Here is a 22431-nt window from a genome sequence, read left to right as displayed (position 1 = left end):
GGGTGTTATAGGAATACGCGTTAAAGGACCCCTAGGGTCCTTTATGGGCTTATGGGGATTCATAAATTTCTGGGTGTTGTAGAATATATTGTATGCGTTAATAGATAGCACAGTACTGTCTTCGTTGAAAATTCAGTACTAAATACGATCTACCATTAGTCCTGCTGAAGATCATCTCTTTAGTTGAGAACTTGGCCGGCAAAGGCGCTTTTTTAAGCTTGCACTATATGAACCTTGTAGGATAAGAATATAAGCTTTGTAACGCATGTCTATCTACTAAAATTCACCATAACCTTTCTACTGGGAGTGATTGTTATTTTGTTATTATTGGTTTGCATATCACACGGAAAAAATCGGTTGCCGGATTCATGAACAAAAAATCATGAATTCATATAATTTTATGTTTCATGATATCATGATTAAAAGTCATGAAGTCGTGAGTACTATGCAAGAATATGTATGCTCAGGGCGTTACACAAATCTAACTGTCACTTTCTTCATCTTAGTCAACGCGTCTCATGGCAATCGGTGATTTTTTTAAGTGAAATAATAAAAAAAGTTTTGTTTTTGAAAAACTTTCAATTAAAGACACTGCTCTTCGGAACCTTGACATCGTATCGATGACATTCTTGGCGAGATTTCCGAAAGTTTCCACATTTTGTCACGACACAATCAATCTACCGGAGCTGTTAGATGTTCCAAAATATACTTACAAGCCTTCATCAATGTCAATGTCAATGTTTGACTTTGATCGAAGATTTCGCTTCACAAACTCGTCGGCGATTTTACCTGTTCGAATGTGATGCCTTCCCTATGTCCTATAGCAGAGCAGCTCACAAAAAGCCTTCGGTAGCCGGATGTTCCAGTTCACTTTCCACATCCACAGTGTTGTTAAGGAGTGTTCCTTTACTCATGCAATCCACCAGCATTTTGTGAGCCCAGGGACCAATCAATTGATGTTCGAAACAATATTTTGCATACAAACCTAACCACTGAATGTTCGCGTTCCTGCTAAAGATTTGGCACTCGTTAGGTTGACAATTGTGGAATGTGTTCGCGGTTTATTATGAAACTACCGGCACAAAAGTCGCAACGATTTTAATTTTCATTTCATTTGTTTACCAATAGCAAATATAGACTGGGATCTAAATTGACGTATAATGTTCCGTTTTCATGAAATGAGTTAATGATTCCTTCACATCCTGCTTCATGATTTCATGACTCAACTTTCCACTTTTCAGCACCAAAATCGGAATCATAAATGACAGCCATCTAAATACATGGATAGTGCTTAAATGCTTTCATGAACTGTGTTCATGATATCAGATTCTGCTTCATGATTTCATGACCAAAATTGCCACTTTTCGTATCAAAAATAGGAATCATAAATGACAGATGACTAAATCCATGAATAGTGCTTATGTTTTCATGAATTTTATTCATGGTTCCAGCATACATGCTTCATGATTTGAGGATTCCAGCTGACCTTTTTCAATGCTTTAAATTGAAAACGTAACGTACAGCCGGCGTTACGGTAAAATGCTTCATGATTTCATGACTTTTGGTCATGGTGTATTTTCATAACATGAAAACACACTTTCCTCCCGAAATCATGACTCATTCTCCTTATTTCGAGTGCCGCATTTTTACCCGTGTTTCAAATTCAAAATCACAATATCAATTATCAATTGAATTCTGAACGCTATTGTATTTCAACCACTGTTCAAAAGCACTATTTCATAAATTTATCCATTTTCAGTTCTCAAAAAATACCACGCAAGCTAGACCGCAAAGTTCCCGTTGAAACCGAATTTGTTGAGAACAGCGAAACAGCACATGTTCGTTCAAACATACCGGTGAATCTACCAAACAATGGAAACAAGTGAACGCTTTGTAGACGACAAGAGGAAAGTTTACAGCATTCTGTACAAAAAGGTAGTGAAATTGTCACGAAAAAAGCGACGCTTTTGTAGCTCCATATTAGGGTGTGGTTTAATATAAAAAAAATGATTTTTTTATGCATGTTTTTCTTCAAAGTTAAAGTTATGAAATGTTTTAGGAGCTATGGGTTTGTCTAAAACATCCACTATAATTAATTGGAAGTAGTTTATTTCCAAATTGTTCCTCATTTTCTAAAAAAAAACACTGCACATAACTTCACGCATACTCAATTTATTTGAAATCTTTTTGCACACTTTTGAAGATAAAGTTGTGTTTAAACACTTAAATTAGGAAAAAAAAAATATGGAGAAAGCCACTTTGAGCAAGTTTTAGACAAATTATATGCTATAAAGATTATTAATTAACTAAATTCCAAAGAGAAAAATGCAAAAAAGATTCAAAATTAATTAAATAATGACAAATTTGTAATAACTTTGCTGAAAGTTATATATTATAACAAAATAATACATTTCAAGTCTTTTGTTCTACTTCTAAATTTTAATATTTTTGGTACAACTTTCAAGACACAACTTTTTATAAGATTTGAATTCTATAGACAATACAAGCTTTTGGTTTTAAGAACTATTGGAAAATAATCCGCACCCTAATCCACATACGATTTTACAAATTGAAAGCACTGTCGTCGCTGTAAACCAGCCAAATGTGTGGTGTAAACACCATCCTCGGTTTTGGGAGGTGAAAACTCGATGCGACATTTTCCGGCACGGATCTTCGCTCTTCGAGTTGTACTGAGTGCACTTTTTTCTTTGAACTTTTTTTTCCAACCGGCTACGGGTTAGAATCAAAGTATCTGTATGCAAGGTAATGGATTCCAAGAAAAATAAAGTGACGCATGCACGACAGTCACTTTTTTTTTCAAGCCCGATATTTCAGCAAATTTTTCTTATTTTAACTATTTTTAACATATAAAAATTGATAATATTGTATTTGGAGTTGGTTTTAATTCCTGCTCATGTGAAATTTACTCCAAACTGCTTTTTATCCAGCTTCATTGGGTGAATGTTGGATAATATAAAGTAATTTTAATAAAATCATGATAGGCTACATTGAGTCCTTATTCCTAGAAAACTAATTGAAAAAGTTATACTTCTATACTAGTTTAACTTCACAACGATTGTTTGCATTTTTTAATTTCTCGCTAATACATAAATAATTGGAAGAATCCGTTACCTTGTATACACGCACTTTGGGCGGGAACAATGTGGACCCATCAGTAGCAGCACCCGGTTTCAATCCGCCAAGGAAAGGGCGAAATATCATCACAAAGGTTGTCGCGGAAGCGATGGAATGTGGAAACCAGATGGAAAAAGGCGGATGTTTGTTTATTGTGCTGCTTCGAGCTTCGAGAAAGTCATGACTGGAACGTGACGAAATCGAGCATGTTCAAATGAAAGCAGTTGATGCCGAATGAAAATGTTTTAACGATACACTGGTTTTAATATTTTATTCGCTAGCAGATGAGAATTTATTCTTAAAAAAAATCAAAATTCACAGGTTTGATTTTAAAATACAAGTCAGTTTTATTGGAGATCGACCACGTCCCATCCACATAATACTAAGGTTGAAATCAATCTACACTTTTTTCTCGGCATTTAAATCCAATATCGGTCCTCTTTTGTTTGAACCATATGATAAATCAGTGGGTGTCAAACGCGGAATCGAAAGAAAAGGCCGAAGCACATTTGGCTGAAGACAGATGATGAAAAGCAATATGTTTTGCTTCAACGCTTTTCCGCTCCTGACTTAGGAGCAGCTAAAATAAAAGAACGAAATTTGTTGGAAGCGTTTAATGAGACAGAGCTAGTGCTCTAATGGTTAGCGCTGATATGAGGGTGGGATCTTTCGAGCTTGCGCAACTCTACGGTGAACCCAGTATCCAGAAAGTCGCCAAAGCTGGAAGGGTACGGTGGGCGGGACACATTGTGACAATGCCGGACAACAATCCCGCAAAAATGGTGTTCACCTCAAATCCAGCCGGTACAAGACGAAGGGGAGCGCAACGAGCTAGGTGGTTTGGCCAAGTGGAGCAGGATCTTGGAAGTGTGGGGCGATCGAGAAATTGGAGGTTAGCAGCCATAGACCGAGTTAGTTGGCGTATCATTGTGGCGCAGGTCATGTCTTGAAGGACGTAGAGCCAGCAAAAGTAAGTAAAGTATCTTTCGTATGCAGACATTTCGGATTATTTTATGAGAGGGCGTATCGCATAGTTGACGTTAGGCTTTAAGGTGAAGATGAATCGAAGCCAAACCTCGAATTTTCAATAGCACAAATCTGGAGAACCAAGCATCTGTTTGGTATTAAAACTTAATCGATTGGCCACTAGCTGGTGGTGACCAATCGATTAAGTTTTCAGCTCAAATGGGTGTTCGGTTTGCCAGATTTGTGCTCTTGAAAGGTTTGGCTTCGATTCATCTTCACCTTAAGGTGACACATGTCAGAATCCTAACATCCAAAATTCGATGTTTGTGATACAATTCGGCCTTATGTCTTTCAGCCATTCGTCCCCAAACCAGTTGAAGAAGGAACCGGATGTTGAAAATACAAAAACAAAACTCATGACCAGTTCCTTCCGGGCTTCCACTCGCCACTGGTGTAGCGGAATTTGGGGCAAGTGTGCCACCTTAAGCAAATTGTTCTCTAACTTTGTCTAAAGCTCATAAAATCCATTAATTTAGCCTCATGACGTTAGTTTCACATTTTTTCATAACCACTGTGCCATTTAAAAAGAAAATTATTTCAAAAAGTATTAGTTTTGGAGCTTCTCAAATGTCATCCAAAATAACCTATTTTACGACACTATGGGGCAAGTGTGCCACCCATATGGGGCAAGACGGCCACCGAATGAACATCGCATGTAATTCTACTTGTAATGAAATTTTCTTAATTTCATATTAATATTACTTACAAAGCAGACGCTAATCGATAGTTTAAAAAATAATTTTATGTTTACCGTAATAAGGGGATGCTTTATAACAAGGTTCAACACATGCGTAACTCCCTATTATTCAATTCGAATAACTAAAATGGTTATTTTTGTCTCCATTCAATACAATATATGTATTACCCTTATATTACGGCGAATATGTATAATATTAAACTAGATCAGCACTAAATAACGGTAAAATATTGATGAAGATATGTAAAACGGTACTTAATAAGCCGAAAAACATGTTATTATTGAATATTTTGAGAAAAAAATCACTTTGTGGGCAAAAATGTCAGTTATTCCCCTACTATACCTCAGAAACTACTACTGGTGCCTCATTTTGGTTAATTATTATGATTTTGTTGATGACGTTTACATTTTTATAAATTTCACTCCAACATTTTTTGCTTATCAAATAGGTGGCACACTTGCCCCAATAAGTATACATTTCAACCGAACTGGATTTCGTATGTAAAACTAAATAATTTTTTCGTTCAAATGCCACAATAACTTACACATTTGAATAGTTTCACGATGTACAGAACGTTAGAAAAATCTGGTAATAATTTACCCTCCACCATGCTATTTTGAAACAACGAAATCTTATAAAAATTCACTCAAATTTGGTTATCTTTGCACAAGTCGATGTAAATACGTGAAAAATCGAGCAATTTTCATCATATTTTGATCATTGTATTGTGAACTATAAGGGAACATATTTTAAGCTCAAACAGAAAATAAATATTATAGTTTTTATAAAAAGCAGGGGTGGCACACTTGCCCCAAAGTCCGCTAGCATGTGATGTGGTTCCATTGATACTGGCGGAAGAACTTGCGGATGAATAACACGTGCGGTGAATTTAGAGCGCATTTGACACTTTGAAAATTACTCTTGCAGCGAAGATCTGCGACGGTGGAAGATTGGCAACTCTTGTTTTGTCCTTACGTGTGAATTTTATGGATACAAAGCGACGCCTGACCAAGGGTGGTGTATTAGTCTTGCAGCTGTTGTAATATGTAGTCTTTGCATTTAGGAAATGGGACGTGAAATGAGTACTGAACAGGTTGTACAGTTCAGTGATTTCGAGTTTCAAACAATTTCCGACAAGGTGGGATTGGACACTAATTGGAAGTAGCCGTTGAGGAAAATATGTATAAGTCGCTCAATACTACCAATCAGAGATTGTTTGTGTGATTCAGAAACGACGTGTTATAACCAAGAAATGGTAAACGACATCATAAGAAGACTATCTTTCTTTCCTAAAAAAAGGCACTAATCTTTCTCTTAGTTGAACGATCCTCAATTTACTTGATAGAAACGCATTTATAATGTGAAATACCTGGATCTGAATCCTGACAGAATTCTGTTTCATAATCCCGATAAGATTCTAGTTCACAATCTAGTTTTGATTAACAATCTCAAATCGAATCTGCATTTGCAATGTAAAATACCTAGATCTGAATTCTGACAGTATTGTGGTACAGAATCCCGATAAAATAAGGCAAGACGGGGTAATATGCGCCCCCTTGGGAAAACTAAAATTGAACTTTGAATTTCGTCGCAAAAGTCATTTGATTGAAACAATTATATGTGAAAATTTTGATTAAAAAGATATTAAACTATAATCAATGATTTTAAACATCGGTGTAGAATGCTCCACCCGGATTAAAAAAGATTTTTAGGCAAAGTCCACATATTTTTCAAATTTTGATGAATACAGCAGATATTATGCAGTGCTATGTCTCGATTGAGTTTGATTTCTTGCGTCATAATTTTAATTTCACCGATTGATTCTGAGCAACCATGAAGTATACGCATTCTACCCAACGCCATTTACTATCAAGGTTGCCAAAATTGTTTTTGATTTTTTAAATTTTTCAAAGTGGAATTTGGATTTGTTTTTAAGGGACACGTAATATTTACCTTCTAAAGAGGCACAAAAAGGTTTCATCTGTTTAACAACATTCCACATAAAATCTAAACTGGCATTAAAAGTTCAAGTGCTATAAGAAAATATTTTACCTTAAAACTACACCATTGATAAAAAAAAATTCAAATTTCAATCTTGTTTTGTATCGTTGACATACAGTATGGGGCAAAAAAAATGCACCAAAGCCGTTTTTCCATAAAAACTGGTCAACTTCAGAGAGCTATACTCCGCCGCTCCTCAACCGATGCTTGCAATTTTTGCTGAGATGAACTACAAATTACCTTAGTTTTTGATAACTAAGATGACACCAAGATTATTCGACTCAAAGTTTTTCTGCTATTTCAATTTGTGTCTTGAATTAATACTTTTATGCTTTTGAATTAATAGTTTTCACTCAACTCTATCAACTAATAATTCAAAAGTTTTAGTCTTGGTGAATTTGTATTGTCAAACCTGCCTTTTATCTTCTTCTTCTTCTTTCTGGCGTTACATCCCAACTGGGGCAAAGCCTGCTTCTCAGATTAGTGTTTTTATGAGCACTTACACAGCTATTAACTGAGAGCTTTCTTTGCCGATTGACCATTTTTGCATGTTTATATCGTGTGACAGGTACGAAGATACTCTATGCCGTGGGAATCGAGAAAATTTCCTTTACGAAAAGATCCTCGACCAGTGGGATTCGAACCCACGACCCTCAGCATGGTCATGCTGAATAGCTGCGCGTTTACCACTACGGCTATCTGGGCCCTAATTTGGGCTGCCTTTTATTGTCAAACCTTTTGAATCAATAGTTTTCACGCAACTATTTCAAAATTTATTAAAAATGTAGGTAATATGTATTTCTTTACAGCAAAAACTAAAAAAATCGGATGAGAAACGGCGTAGATATAGCTCTCTGAAGTTGATCATTTTGTATGGAAACACGGCTTTGGAGCATTTTTTATGCCCGATACTGTATATGTGTCAAGATCAATTTATTGTTTAAAATTTTACATCATTATGACAAAACCATTTTAAGTAAGTAGACACAGCTTTCATTAAGTGGAGTTGGCTTCTAAATTGCTATCATGAATATTGTATTACTTTATTTGAGTGACAAAACTATATTCTTATAATCAATTGCATTCTGGTTCAGAATTTAGATAAGATGACGTACAGCATTTTCACAAGAATCTTGTCATAATCTACATTGGTTTCTGTTCGGAATCCTTACAGAATTCTGTTTTGGATTTTTGTTCAGAATTTGATAGTTTTATAAAATCCAAAGTAAAACAAAAAATGGAAGAAACCTCAATTAAAATTTTGTGATTTTTCTTGGAATAATCAAATGGAATTTCAAGAAATATTTTGTCATGAATCTCTCATGAATTCTGGTTCAGAATCCTGACAGGATTAAGGTTTAAGATTCCAACAGTATTAAAATTCATTATATTACTTAATAAATAAGAATCCCAACAGAATTCTGATCAAGAATAGCAGCATAATTCTGATCAAAAATAGCAGCAGAATTCTGATTAACAATCATAACAGGACTTCCACAGTTATTAACTGAGAGCTTTCTTTGCCTAAATTGTCATTTTTGCATTCGTATATCGTGTGGCAGGTACGATTGTACTCTATGCCCAGGGAAGTCAAGGAAATTTCCATTACGAAAAGACCCTGGACCGATCGGGAATCGAACCCAGGCACCTTCAGCATGGCTTTAACTGCAACGCTGTTCTCAGTGTAGTCTGTATTTTTTTTGCATTGGCCCTTTCAACGTGTAGAACATAATGAGTGACGTTTAATTTCAAGCATTGTCAACAAATACAAAAAGTTACCAATACATAACCTAGTTTTTGCACAGTTTTGGATTGCCGAAGAGAACATTTTAGCTGCCGACAATAGTAATTGCATTGCCGACAAAAGAACAAGTGCCTCGTGACTTTGATGAGGAAATATAGATGATTTAGAGAACAAAGTAGTGTTTTGTGTACAATCTATATAAAAAAATGGAATGGTGTTTGACAACGCAATGGCTACCGAACGGGTCAACGGATTTGAATGATTATTTTTTCCGTTATGTTCGTCAAGTGTTCCGACGTGTTTGTGAGTATAAAAATCCCAGGGTATTCACCGGGAATGTCGGAAAAACGAGCGTGAACGGAACTGTCATTTTGTATAGGACGACTCATAGCGCTTTCCAACAGCCTACGATGGCAAGACGAAGTTTGCCGGGACCACTAGTAACCAATAAATGAAGAGTGTTTAAGTGTAGTTCAGGCGTCTCCGGCTAATTGTTGTGTTTTATTGTTCTGTATAATTGCCTTCTTAAAAGTTCAGCTGCTTAGACTGCCGAGAATACGTAAGTTCCCCTATATACATATTATCGTGTTTTCAGCATGTAAAAAGTATGCTGATTCATCCATTACGTAAGGCAAAATTGTTTAATTTTCGACCCCTTCTGTAACAGGTTGTGTATGAAAAAAATTGTGTGTGAGACTACACCCTTCCCCCTAGAGCGTTACGTAATTTGTGGAAGGCGCCTAAGTCTGCATAAATTCAGTGGTGTTGTGTATTTAATTTGACTCTCTGCTATACTAATTATAACTGCAACGCTGTTCTCAGTGTAGTCTGTATTTTTTGCATTGACCCTTTCAACGAGTAGAACATAATGAGTGACGTTTAATTTCAAGCATTGTCAACAAATACAAAAAGTTACCAATACATAACCTAGTTTTTGCGCAGATTTGGATTGCCGAAGAGAACATTTTAGTTGCCGACAGTAGTAATTGCATTGCCGACAAAAGAACAAGTGCCTCGTGACTTTGATGAGGAAATAAAGATGATTTAGAGAACAAATTAGTGTTTTGTGTATAATCTATATAAATAAAAATGGAATGGTGTTTGTATGTCACGCAATGGCTTCCGAACGGGTCAACGGATTTGAATGACTGTTTTTCCGTTTTTTCGTCAAGTGTTCCGACGTGTTTGTGAGTACCCATAAAAATCCCAGGGTATTCACCGGGAAAGTCGGAAAAACGAGCGTGAACGGAACTGTAATTTTGTATAGGACGACTCATAGCGCTTTCAAACAGCCTACGATGGCAATTGGCAAGACGAAGTTTGCCGGGACCACCAATAAATGAAGAGTGCTCAAGTGTAGTTCAGGTGTCTCCTGCTAATTGTTGTGTTTTATTGTTGTGTATAATTGCCTTCTTAAAAGTTCAGCTGCTTAGACTGCCGAGAATATGTAAGTTCCCCTATATACACTTTATTGTGTTTTTCAGCATGTAAAAAGTATGCTGGTGGGATGAAGTTTAATTGCAGTTTTGAGAATTTATTTCAAGGATACTCAAATGGTATTTCAAAAAATATTGTTCAAGGCACTTTCGTATTTTTGCAGGAATCATCGATGAATTTGTTTCTTACACGATTGGAAAATTATGTGCGGAAATAATTGAAATGTCTGTTTGAAAAATTAACAAGAAAAAAAATCTTTAAAACTCCCTCCAAGACAAGACTTTATATTAATCTTGCAGTTTCTTCTAGTAGAATGCCATGTTTGCATTTTGAATCCATATAATATTATAAAATTGCTTGTCACAAAAGGAGACAAAACAATCATTCTGCGCAAACCGAAAAATAAGAATAAATTGAAAACATAAAGAAAAATAATTAATTATTTGCATAAATAAAATTAAGGATTTCAAGCAAGTTATATCTTCTGATCCAGATAAGATAAAAAATTGGAATCTTGAATATCCAATGATTTAAACTCGAATCACTAGGAAATGAAGTGAATCACTGGAATGTGAAGTGAATCAGACCTAAAACTATTGAATATAATGTCATACCTGAATCTCTTTAATATGAGGTGAATCTGACATGATTTGTTAAAAATCAGTCTTAAATTATTTGAAGTGAATTAGTCCTAAACTGTTAGAATCGCTGGAAAATGTAGTTAAACATAAACTCGATATGTATGAGACCTGAATTACTTGAATATGAAGTAATTTAGACCTTTAAAGTTAATCATACTTGATGCACTTGAATACGCAATTAGTCCGACACGAATCACTTGGATGTGGAGCGAATCTAACATAAATCACTTGACTATGAAGTAAATCTGACCTGAATCGCTTAAATATGACGTATGACAGACCTAAAATAAATGAATAGAGCGAATCAGTCTCGATTATGAAGAGATTTCAATCTAAATCTTCGAAAATTAAAAGCATCAGACTTAATTACTTGAAAATATAGTACATCAAACCTGTATCAAATGAAAGGTATTCAGGACTAATGTACTTCAGCATTAGTCCTGAATACCTTAAATACGATGCAAATCAGATCCGAATAACTAAAATCAAACTTCAAACACTTGAGTGTAAAGCGAATCAGACATGAGTCACTTGCAAATTAATGAATCAGACCTGAATCTCTCAAAGATGAAGTGAATCAGTAATGATGTCCTCATATATGAAGTAAATCAGCCCTGAATCTCTAGTCCTGATCAACTAAAAGATGCAGTAAAACAAAACTAAATGACCTAAATTGAAAACGTGTTTTTCTCTTATAAGCAGGTGAAATTAACTCACCTGTAAAAAATCTGAACTGCTACGGCAAATTAAATGTAATATATTGTTAACAAAATGTTAATAAAATCTTTAATTTGTTTTACCAAATTAGGATGATAGTGAACACCTAGATATAAGAAATGAATGTAATGTTTGGAATGATACTAATAACGAAATTTAAAAAAAAAAAACATTTAGACCTAGACTTTAAGTGAACTAGACCTGAACTATTTGAATATCAAAAATTGTTCATACTTGCAAAAAAACAGATGAATATGAAGTAATGCAGACCTGCATCACTTGAATATCAAGTGAATCAGATCCGAACGACCTGAAAATGAAGTGAAACAAACATGAACCACTTGAAATCAACAGAACATTTTTTTTTTCTATCTTTATTAACGAGATTTTTAGCCCTGGGCTAGTTCATCTCGGGACCAACGGCTTTACTTCCCTTCCGAAGGAAGTCGTCACTGAATTTTTTAGTGACTATCTCGGCGGTGGGATTCGATCCCAGGTCCTCGGCGTGAGAGGCGTGTGTTCTAACCACTACACCAGATGAACATTAAGTGAATCAAACCTGAAACAGTTTAATATGAAGTGAATCTGGTATGAATCACTTGAATACGGAGCGAATTGAATCACTTGAAATTAATCATTTGAATTTGAAGTGTATCAGTCATGCGTCACTTGAACGTGGAGTGAATCTGACATGATTCATTTAATATGGTGTAAATAAAACCTGAATTACTTGATTATGAAGAGGTTCAGACATTCATTACTAGGGTATGGAATGAATCAACATGAATCACTTGAATATATGGACAATCAATCCTGAATCACTTGGGGATATGAGGAGCTTCTGACTTGAATAATTTGAATATGATGTGCGTCAGGTATGAACCACTAGAACTTGAAATAAAACATACCAGAATCCTTAAAAGATGCATCAGGTTTGGAACCCTTGAATATGCAATGAATCACTTGAATATGATATGATTCTGACCTTAATCCCTCCCACTTCCAAATGCAAAAGGCTATCTGAACAACGTTATGGACATTCCACTTCACGGTAAATGGCTGGGCATGGCATACCATTGGTACCTCGCGTACCTGCAGGAATAAAATAGACCCCTTTGTGCGGTCCTTAGCCTTTTGCCCAACAACTCCTACCCCTACCCAGGGTTGTTATTAGTCGCCGGATTCGACAGACAATCAGTGACGGTGACTGCCGTCACTGCCTCAGCTCAGCGCAACCATCGACACACAACTACCAGCAACTAAGCACCTCGTCGCGCCAAATGTCAGATCGCCTAGTCCCTACCAGAAAGCGAGCTTTTTTGTGGCGGCCATTAGCACTCGTAAAAAGCTGGATTGAAAGGCCGACCAGAAAAGGAACTCGCAAAAAAAATCAACGCACTTCCGGAGTTGAACAAAACACCTTTAGATTATCTGTAGCACGCGTCTACTGACAGGGCTAACACAACTTCTTGAGAATGGATTTGCCCAATTGCTAACACAAGACACCTTGTTGACTACACTGAGGCAAAAATACTTAGGTTTTCCATAAATCATGACTCATTAACCAGCCAAATTATGGTTCCATTCAACGCTTAACCGTTTCGAATATGAGATTATAAGTTTCATAAGTGAGAGCTTTGAATTATTTAAAAGCCATCACTTGAAATATTTTTTTCTAGCAATCGCTAGAGGAACTGCCCCGCTATAGATGTTGGTTAGTTTAATTTTTGAGCACGCCTAAAATGAAAGGCAAACATGATTAATTATTGATAAATTTAATTATGCTCACTGTCATTAAATTGATTACAGATTTTCATTGGTTGACTTATGAAATTCAGTAATGAAATTGTTTACCAAAATCATAAGTAAAACTTGAGAATTTCAACAACAATCGTTGTGGCGCCAGATCATAATTATTCCTTAAGAAATTATTAAGTTTTTTTGCCTCAGTGTAGTAGTTCGTAGCTCAGACTCTCTTTGTCTGCAATTGTGCGCTCGGTGACGTTTAGAAGCTCATGCTGGTTCAGTGCGGAGGGGTGACGGGAAGAGTGACGAAAAATATTACTCGTGGACTTTTTGTGGATGTGTCTCGTCGTAGTCTCCTGACTGACAAAGAAAATGACGATCTTTTACTCACTGAATATTTTTTTAAATTTTTCGTCATCGGTCAGTGACGAAACCGATGGTTACCAATCCTGTCCCTACCTCCTCGAGGTACTGGCCGGGGTACGAGTAACCTTGGAGAAGATCGGGTAACCAACCCCGCTGGGAACTTTGGTCGTATGCTGACAGGGAAAGGGAGGGTTGCTTTTGCTTCTGCAAACCTGGAGCGTCTGTACTCCATGTTAGGAGCGGCTCTTAACAGCGTCTGTTCCCTATGTCAGGGGCGGCTGATCATCGTCCGAGTGCCAGAGAAAGACTCTAAGCTAAGCTGTGCACTATGGGGTCTAGGGGGTTGGTGTCAGGCCCTGCAAGCCAACCGTAAAACGCCAACGTCAACGAGATAATACGGACCGGAACAATCGGCAAAGGCCACACCGACGAAATTGGACTAGCGATCGGAAGCACTCGCATACTCTCCAATGTACTGAAGATCCGCGGTTTCGACATCGTAGCGCTGCAGGAGGTGTGCTGGACAGGAGCAATGGTGTGAACGTTTAGAGGTAATCATACCATCTACCAGAGCTGCGGCAACACACGTGAGCTGGGAACAGCTTTTATAATGATGGGTGATATGCAAAGGCGCGTGGTCAGGTGGTGGCCGATCAACGAAAGAATGTGCAAGTTGAGGCTCAAAGGTCGGTTCTTCAACTTTAGCATCATTAACGTGCATAGCCTTCACTCCAAAAGCACTAATGATGACAAGGACGCATTTTACGCGCAACTCGAACGCGAGTACGACCGCTGCCCAAGCCATGACGTCAAGATCATCATAGGAGATTTTAACGCTCAAATTGGCCAGGAGGAGGAGTTCAGACCGACGATTTGGAAGTTCAGCGCCCACCGGCTGACGAACGAGAACGGCCTACGATTGATAATTTTTGCCGCCTACAAGAATATGACCATTCGTAGCACCTATTTCCAGCACAGCCTTCCGTATCGGTACACCTCAGCCACCTCAGCAGATAGAATAGCAAATCGACCACGTTTTGATCGATGGACAGCACTTCAAAACTATTAGTCATCAACGATGCACGGTACCGACGCCTGCCTCGGTACAATCTAGCGCGACTGAAACAACCGGATGTTGCAAATGCGTTCGCGCAGCATCTTGAGGCAGCGTTGCCGGATGAGGTCGAGCTGGATAGGGCTTCTCTTGAGGAGTGCTGGAGGGCAGTCAAAGCAGCCATTATTGGAGATCAAGATCAAGATGGGCCCGGACAGGTTGGCCGCTTGTCTGCATCGGCTGATAGTCAGAATCTGGGAAACGGAACAGCTACCGGAGGAGTGGAAGCAAGGCGTTATATGCCTTATCTGCATAAAGGGCGACAAACTGGAGTGTGAAAATTATCGTGCAATCACTATCCTAAACGCTGGCTACCAAGTGCTATCCCAGATTCTCTTCCGTCGTCTATCACCTATAGCAGACGAGTTCGTGGGAAGTTATCAAGCAGGTTTTATCGACGGCCGCTCGACAACGGATCAGATCTTTTCCGTGTGGCAAATCCTCCAGAAATCATTCTGAGTGACTAATACAACGTACTGCCAGGTGTGAAAATTTAGTGGTTATTATTTTGAGAATATCCGAGTGTTTTGCTGCTTGATATTTGATAAAGTGACATGCACTAACGGGTGAACATCTACCCTGTAAAGTGCTACTAAATTAGAATCGTTATAGTAGTTTTCTTATGAATTACATGTGAAAAAAGTTCGCTATCAATCACGGTACTTGGCGGTGAACGAAAGTGATAAGAGCGCTGGCTATTGTTCACATAGCAATATGCCTTGCGAACTCAAATCCAACGATGGTGGTGAAGCAGTAGAAGGAATGGGCAGAATAACGAGTGATATATGCGCGCGCTGCCATGGTGTAGTGTCTGAGTTGGACGAGAATACTCTCGAGTGCTTTAGTGGATGCAGAGAGACCGTCCATATGCGTTGCTTACCATGTGTCAACGAAGATGAGTGGAAGGTGCTAAAAGGAATAAAAAATGCGATGTATGTTTGTGATACATGTTTGGCTTTACACGAATATGATGATCGTATGAATATTGAGAAAAAAATTGACGTTATGCTGGAAAAAATTGGGGAGATGGAACAAAAGTTTAGTTTCTTCAAAGACTTTGACGGAAAAGTCCGAGCACTGTTTAAAGAAGAACTAAATAAATTGTGTACATCAACGAATGTGAGTGGTGAAATCTCATTGAGTGATACACCGCGATACAATTTGCGCTCAAATAAAAACAAAACTGGGTCAGAGAACACTGGGAGAAATATAGAAAATACGCCCAAAAGTGGAATCGTAAACGAGGGCATGGTTTCATATAGTGACGTTGTTAAAAATAATGTAGATTCTGTGGTTGAATCATCTTTAAGTGCCAGTCAAAAAGGTGAATGGAGGGCTGTTAGTAGGAAGGTTTATCGAAGTGCGGGTAAAACACCCCTGTCGGATATGCGACGTGAAAAATCAAGTACGAATATCGGTGTGGAGAATCACAAAGTGAATGGTCGCAATGCAATTCCAGGATCATCAAGCTCTTTTGCAACGAAAAATCGTATGAATGATTCAAATGAATCGAAAAAGAAACCAAACCCGAGAGTGATTATCAAACCGCGTAATTCGGACGATCAAAGAAATACGAAGAAAGTGTTGAGCGAAAAACTTAAGACGTGTTCCGTAAAAGTCAATGACGTAATCACTCGTCACGATGGTGCGGTAATTGTTGAGTTAAACGATGAAAATTCAAGTGAAACGTTCAAGCAAGCTGTAAAAAGCGCTATGGGAGATGGATATGAGGTAGAAATGTCTCAGCCATTTAGACCTATGGTAAAATTACTAGGTATAACTGAAGAGCTTAATAAAGATGAACTTAAGAGATCTCTCTTGGATCATAACGAAATATTGAATGATGTGAAGCACCTAAAAGTGTTGAAAATTTATTCAGTCAATGGGCTGTTCAATGCTATTATCGAAGTTGATGCTTATACATATGGTAAACTTATGGAGCGCGGAAAATTCATCTGTGAATGGGATCGTTGTCGTGTTGTCGATGGCATTGATGTGCTTAGGTGTTATAAGTGTTGTGCATTCAATCATAAAGGAGCTGATTGTAGTGCTAGAGGGATAACATGTCCCCGATGTGCTGGTTCTCATTCAATTCAACAATGTGATTCTGTAGAGTATAAATGTGCTAACTGTATCAGAATGTTGAAATCAGGTAGGCAGGGTATCTGTGTGGATCATGCTGTCTGGAGTGAGCAATGTCCAGTGTATCGAAGAATGAAAGATAAAAAGAAAGAAAAGATAGATTTTGAAGCATAGCAATCAAAAAGTGATATTTTGTATGCAAATTGTGCTATTAGTAGTCACATTGAAGAAATAAGATTGATAATACGACAACACAATCCAAATATTTTTGTCATTACTGAGACTCACTTGACAGATAAACATAATGTGAATTTGTTTGATATAAAGGGATATGATATGATCAATTGCTTGTCTAATTCGAGCCATACTGGTGGAGTGACATTTTATGTAAAAAATAATATTAAATGGGTTGTGCATTCTAATGAATCGTGTAGTGGAAATTGGTTTTTGACCATTTATGCAACAATAAGTGTTTTAGTGAGTAGCATAGCTGACAAATCGACACCTATTAGAACTAAAATCAGAAGTTGGAAAAAATATTCTAAAGTACGTTTGCAATCCGAGCTCCGTTGGAAATTGAGAGATTTTCATCAATGTGGTAATATTGACGAGTCTGCAAACATGTTGGCTGAAGCGCTAGAAGTTACTGTAAACAATATGGTAGAGCTGAAAGAGATTACTGTTACTGAGACAGCACCGTGGTACACGAGTTCATTACATGGAATGAAATTGTGTAGGGACGAAGCTCATTTTAAATTTAGAACATCGCGTAGTCAAGAAGATTGGAAAGAATACCAGAGAAAAAGAAATAATTATGTCAATGCAATTCGTGATGCTAAGAAGACGGCTATACAACAGGAGCTAAGAGCAAGTCAAAGTGACTCTAAAAAGTTATGGAAATCTTTGAAGAAATTAATAAACCCAGCTAAAGGCACGGATAATGGTGTAAAATTTTCAGATATTGATGAAGATCTTGGTGACAAAGCAAAAGCTGATAAATTAAATGAATACTTTATTGATAGTGTCAAGAAGATTCACGACAGTATTCTAGAGTGTGGATCAAGTGATACTGGAAACGACAGTCTAAATCCAAATTATAGGTGGTCTACTTTTAAACCAATCGATATGTCACGACTGAGAAACACAGTACTAAATCTGAAAAAATGTGGTGGAATCAATAACGTCAGTACATCAGTATTAATTGATGCATTCGAAGCAATCAAACATGAGTTTCTCATCCTCATTAACAAATCCCTTAGCAGAGGAGAGTTCCCATCGGGATGGAAAAAATCATTAGTTGTACCACTGCCAAAAGTTCCCAATTCTCAAAAACCCGAAGACAGAAGACCAATAAACATGTTACCAGTATATGAAAAGGTTTTGGAGGTGTTAGTGAAGGAAGACTTGATGGATTTTGTGAACAAATATGACATTTTGTTGCCAGAGCAATCAGGTTTCAGAAAACAACATTCTTGTGAAACGGCTTTGAATTTGCTACTGTTCAAATGGAAAAAAGCTCTAGAGGAAAAGAAAGTTATTATGACGATATTTTTAGATTTAAAAAGAGCCTTCGAAACAATTGACAGGAAAAAATTGATCAATACTCTAGGTAAACTAGGAATTGATGGAAAGGTTATTGAATGGTTTAGAAGTTATTTGACTATGAGAATGCAGTGTACCTTATATAGAGGACAGGAATCGGAGTGCAGAAGAGTTGACCTAGAGGTTCCACAAGGTAGCGTGCTAGGGCCGATTCTTTTTATTTTATACATAAACGATGTCAAGGATGTAGTAACGTTGGGTAATTTAAATTTGTTTGCTGATGATACAGTATTGTTTGTATTGCAGACAGCATTGAAGCAGCATACGCGGTAATGAGGGTTGAACTAAATAAATTAACGAAATGGTTGAAGATCAAGAAGTTGAAGTTAAATGTAACAAAAACTAAGTATATGGTGATAACAAACAAATCTAGGAACGGATATTTGGATACATTGTCTATTGATGGTGAGGTTGTGGAGCAAGTAAAACTGGTGAAATACTTAGGAGTTATAGTTGACGAGAAACTCAATTTCAACGAACATATTGACTACATAATACGTAAAGCAGCATCAAAGTATGGGATGTTATGTAAAATCAACAAATATCTGACATTCGATAACAAAATAATGATATATAAAACTTTAATCGCCCCACATTTCGAATACTGCGCTTCGATACTGTTTCTGGCTTCAAAACGACAAATGAGAAGGATGCAAACTGTGCAGAACCGGACAATGAGATTAATATTAGGATGTGACCGAAAGACTTCAAGTCAACTAATGAGAGAAGTTCTACAATGGATGTCAGTATCAGAGAGAATAACCTTCCGAACACTCACACTTGTTTTTAAGATAAGAAATGGATTGACACCGAAATATTTGACAGACAACGTGCAATACGGATCAGACGTGCATCGATATGCGACACGAAGAGCAAATGACTTTCGACTACCAAATTTGACAATGACGGGAACACAAAATTCATTATTTTTCAAAGGATTTAGACTTTTCAACTCACTTCCAGATGAAGTAAAGTATGAGACTAATGAGAATCGATTCAAGCGGAAATGTAAACCATTAATAAAAAATCTGATGGAAACTTAAGAAAACAAGACGATGGACATACGCGGGAGCCAGACGAATAAAAAATAAACGGATAGAAGTGGATGACACATGAGGACACTACGAATAAAATATCAAATTGATAAACCAAGTCTTGTAAGCCTCCCCTTTGCAAAAAAGCGTATGGGGTGGAGGAGTTCGAAAGTTAAAACTCCTATGGGACCATCAAGAAATGCCGTGAATACCAGGCCCCTACGCACCATTTGTTCATCGATTTCAAGGCGGCATACGACAGTATTGACCGTGTGAAGCTATGGAAGATCATGAACGAGAACAGGTTTCCCGGGAAGCTCACAATATTGATTTCGTGATGAATTTTCGTGCCTTTGAAGGTGTCATGCGGAGAGCCGGACTTAACAGTCGAGGCACGATTTTCACGATATCCGGACAATTTGTTTGCTTCGCGGACGACATGGATATTATTGGGAGAAAATTTGAAACGGTGGCAGATTTGTTCACCCGTCTTAATCGCGAAGCAACAAGAGTGAATGCGTCGAAAACAAAGTACATGCTGGTAGGCGGAACTGAGCGCGACCGGGCCCGCCTAGGAAGCAGTGTCACGATAGACGGTGATACTTTCGAGGTGATGGACGAGTTCGTCTACCTCGGATCCTTGTTGACGGCTGACAACAATGTGAGTCGGGAAATACGAAGGCGCATAATCAGCGAAAGTTGTACCTATTATGGGCTCCAGAAGAAACTGCGGTCAAGAAAGATTCACTCCCGCACCAAATGCACGATATACAAAACGCTCATGAGACCGGTAGTTCTCTATGAGACGTGGACTATCCTCGAGGAGGACTTGCAAGCTCTTGGGGTTTTCGAAAGCCGAGTGCTAAGGACGATCTTCGGCGGCATGCAGGAAGACGGCATGTGGCGGCGAAGGATGAATTACGAGCTCGGTATAGTAACCCAGTATCCTAAAGGTAGCTAAAGCTGGAAGGATACGCTGGGCAGGGCATGTTGTAAGAATACCGGACAACAGCCCTGTAAAGATGGTGTTCGCTCGGAACAAGAAGGCATGGGGCGCAGCGAGCTAGGTGGATTGATCTGGTGCACCAGGACCTGGAGAGCGTGGGTCGAAGTCGAGGAAGGAGAGAAGCGGCCACGAATCGAGTGAATTGGTGAAATATGCGAGGTTTTATCAAGCTGATTGATGTAAAACCAAATAAATTAAAATTGAAAAAAAATCGTGCAAACCTTAATTATTTCGCGGATAAAGCTTAAACTTCTACCTTATCTCATTTATTAGGATACGTGTGATTGTACTTAGTTTTACTGTAGAATATTGCGTGCTGTTCTTTTTATTTTTTTTATATTTGCTGAGTAGAATATAGTGTACTCTTTTCCAATAAGTATCGATAATACAATAAATATCCATTACCTCGAAAAGCTTGCGTCTCTTATACTTTTGGATGAAATCTCTTGCGCATCTTTACTGAAAGATAATTGTTGAGATAATTTTGTGGACCATGGATGTGAGTTCGTATGTGTCATTTCACAAGCAAACAAATATATACAATTTGTGAAAATATTCTTGCTACCTAATAAAGTGTGGAGGGGGGGTGAAATCCATACAGGCTCAAAATCCGTACACTTCATACAAATAGTAAGTGTTTCGTATGAAGTGGACTGATTCTGATTTATTTCTCAGATGTACGGAATTCGATCCAACAGTACCGTGAATTTGTTCTGGGAAAAAGAACATTTCACATAAAAAGTCAAATGGGACTTGATTTAATAATTCGACTCGTATAGCGTCAATGTTAGATACAGTAGGCATATATATTGCATAAATGACAAATTAAATTAACTTCCAAATTTGTTGAATTTTTAGATAAAATTTATTCATGCTGATAGTCAGCCAAACATAATATGTGATTATAATTATCAATTCGACCTTTTTTGCATAATTTTGGCGACAGCATTCCGTGATTGCTTTATTTAGCCAGAAACACAGAGTCAAATTAAAAAAAACATTTAAAGGTCAACGTAGGCAAATTAAAACATTTTGTCTTACAAAAATTTCCATGTTCAAAAAATTGGCTAAGTGCACTCTTTTCTACATTTTCAATAATACCCCTTTTACATGTTAGGTACGTATTCCGGATGAGAGCTAAAAGAAATAAATTTATTTTTGAATTTCCAACAGAGCTTGTGAAAGCCAATCCTTCTCTAGCAATAACTCAATCCATATCTCTGAATGAAAACCGTAATATTTTAATCCGTTTTCAACCTTTCACTTCCCGTTTCAGCTGGTGACAATTCCCCGGAGGTTGTAGAAGCCATGAACCGGCAGCAACAAGACGATACGAACGAACCACTCTTCACCCTGACTGCCCTGGACGATTTCACCGCCCGTCTTGCAGTTGGTCACGATCTGAAAACTTTCTACGGTCGCTGGACGGTTCAGATTGAGGTTAGAATTGGTTCGAATGCAGCCAGGCATTAAACCTTCGTTAAATTGTACAACCGGCGTGGTATATATTTTTCTTTGAGGGAAAAAGATTATCATGGCCTCGGAAAAGGATAACAATCAATAATCCATGAACAGCCAATGAAATGATACGGATCATGCAGTTGCTTATGTATAATTAATTTATTGGCTACTTTTTGATGAAAACACTGAGTGTCCCTTCCTTTAAATGCTTGATAATTGTGCTCCCTTTGTCTTGGCCTTCTTATTTCCAGGCTTGCGATCGAGGAGACGAGTACGACCGGCTGCCAGACAGTCCCCGGCTTTGCAGTAATGCTACCTACACCGTCCAGGTCCTTCCGGTCAACTACATGGCACCGAAGATTGAATTTCCCGGAGATGACGAACGGATTCGATTGAAGTGAGTACGGGGCGAGAAGCGGTGTAGTTGGTATAAGTGCTTTTGGAATAAGCTTCTTGGCAGGTGCGCTTTCATGCATTAGCAAGATGGACAATTTCTGGTCACGATTTTTTTTCTGTCGGAGAAGAAAGGAAGCATTTGGTTGGAACGATCCAATTAACAATCGATAAGTAGAAGTTGTCCTTCTGTGCGCCATTAAATTTCATATCGTCAGACATGGCATG

At 37.8% G+C, this 22431-nt stretch overlaps 1 protein-coding gene across 5 annotated transcripts in view; it reads left to right on the top strand.

Moving 5' to 3' along the window:
• LOC5569240 (cadherin-23) overlaps positions 1 to 22431 on the top strand; it is a 160271-nt gene that overhangs the window by 50371 nt on the left and 87469 nt on the right. For all 5 annotated transcript variants that reach the window (XM_021857581.1, XM_021857582.1, XM_021857580.1 and 2 more), the window contains exons 11-12: positions 21626 to 21789; positions 22062 to 22207. In XM_021857581.1, the coding sequence (XP_021713273.1) occupies positions 21626 to 21789; positions 22062 to 22207 (310 nt within the window). The remainder of the gene's footprint in view (positions 1 to 21625; positions 21790 to 22061; positions 22208 to 22431) is intronic.

The sequence above is a fragment of the Aedes aegypti genome, chromosome 1, assembly GCF_002204515.2.
Source record: "Aedes aegypti strain LVP_AGWG chromosome 1, AaegL5.0 Primary Assembly, whole genome shotgun sequence".
NCBI classification, from domain to species: domain Eukaryota; kingdom Metazoa; phylum Arthropoda; class Insecta; order Diptera; family Culicidae; genus Aedes; species Aedes aegypti.
This window is presented reverse-complemented; position numbering and strand designations above follow the sequence as displayed.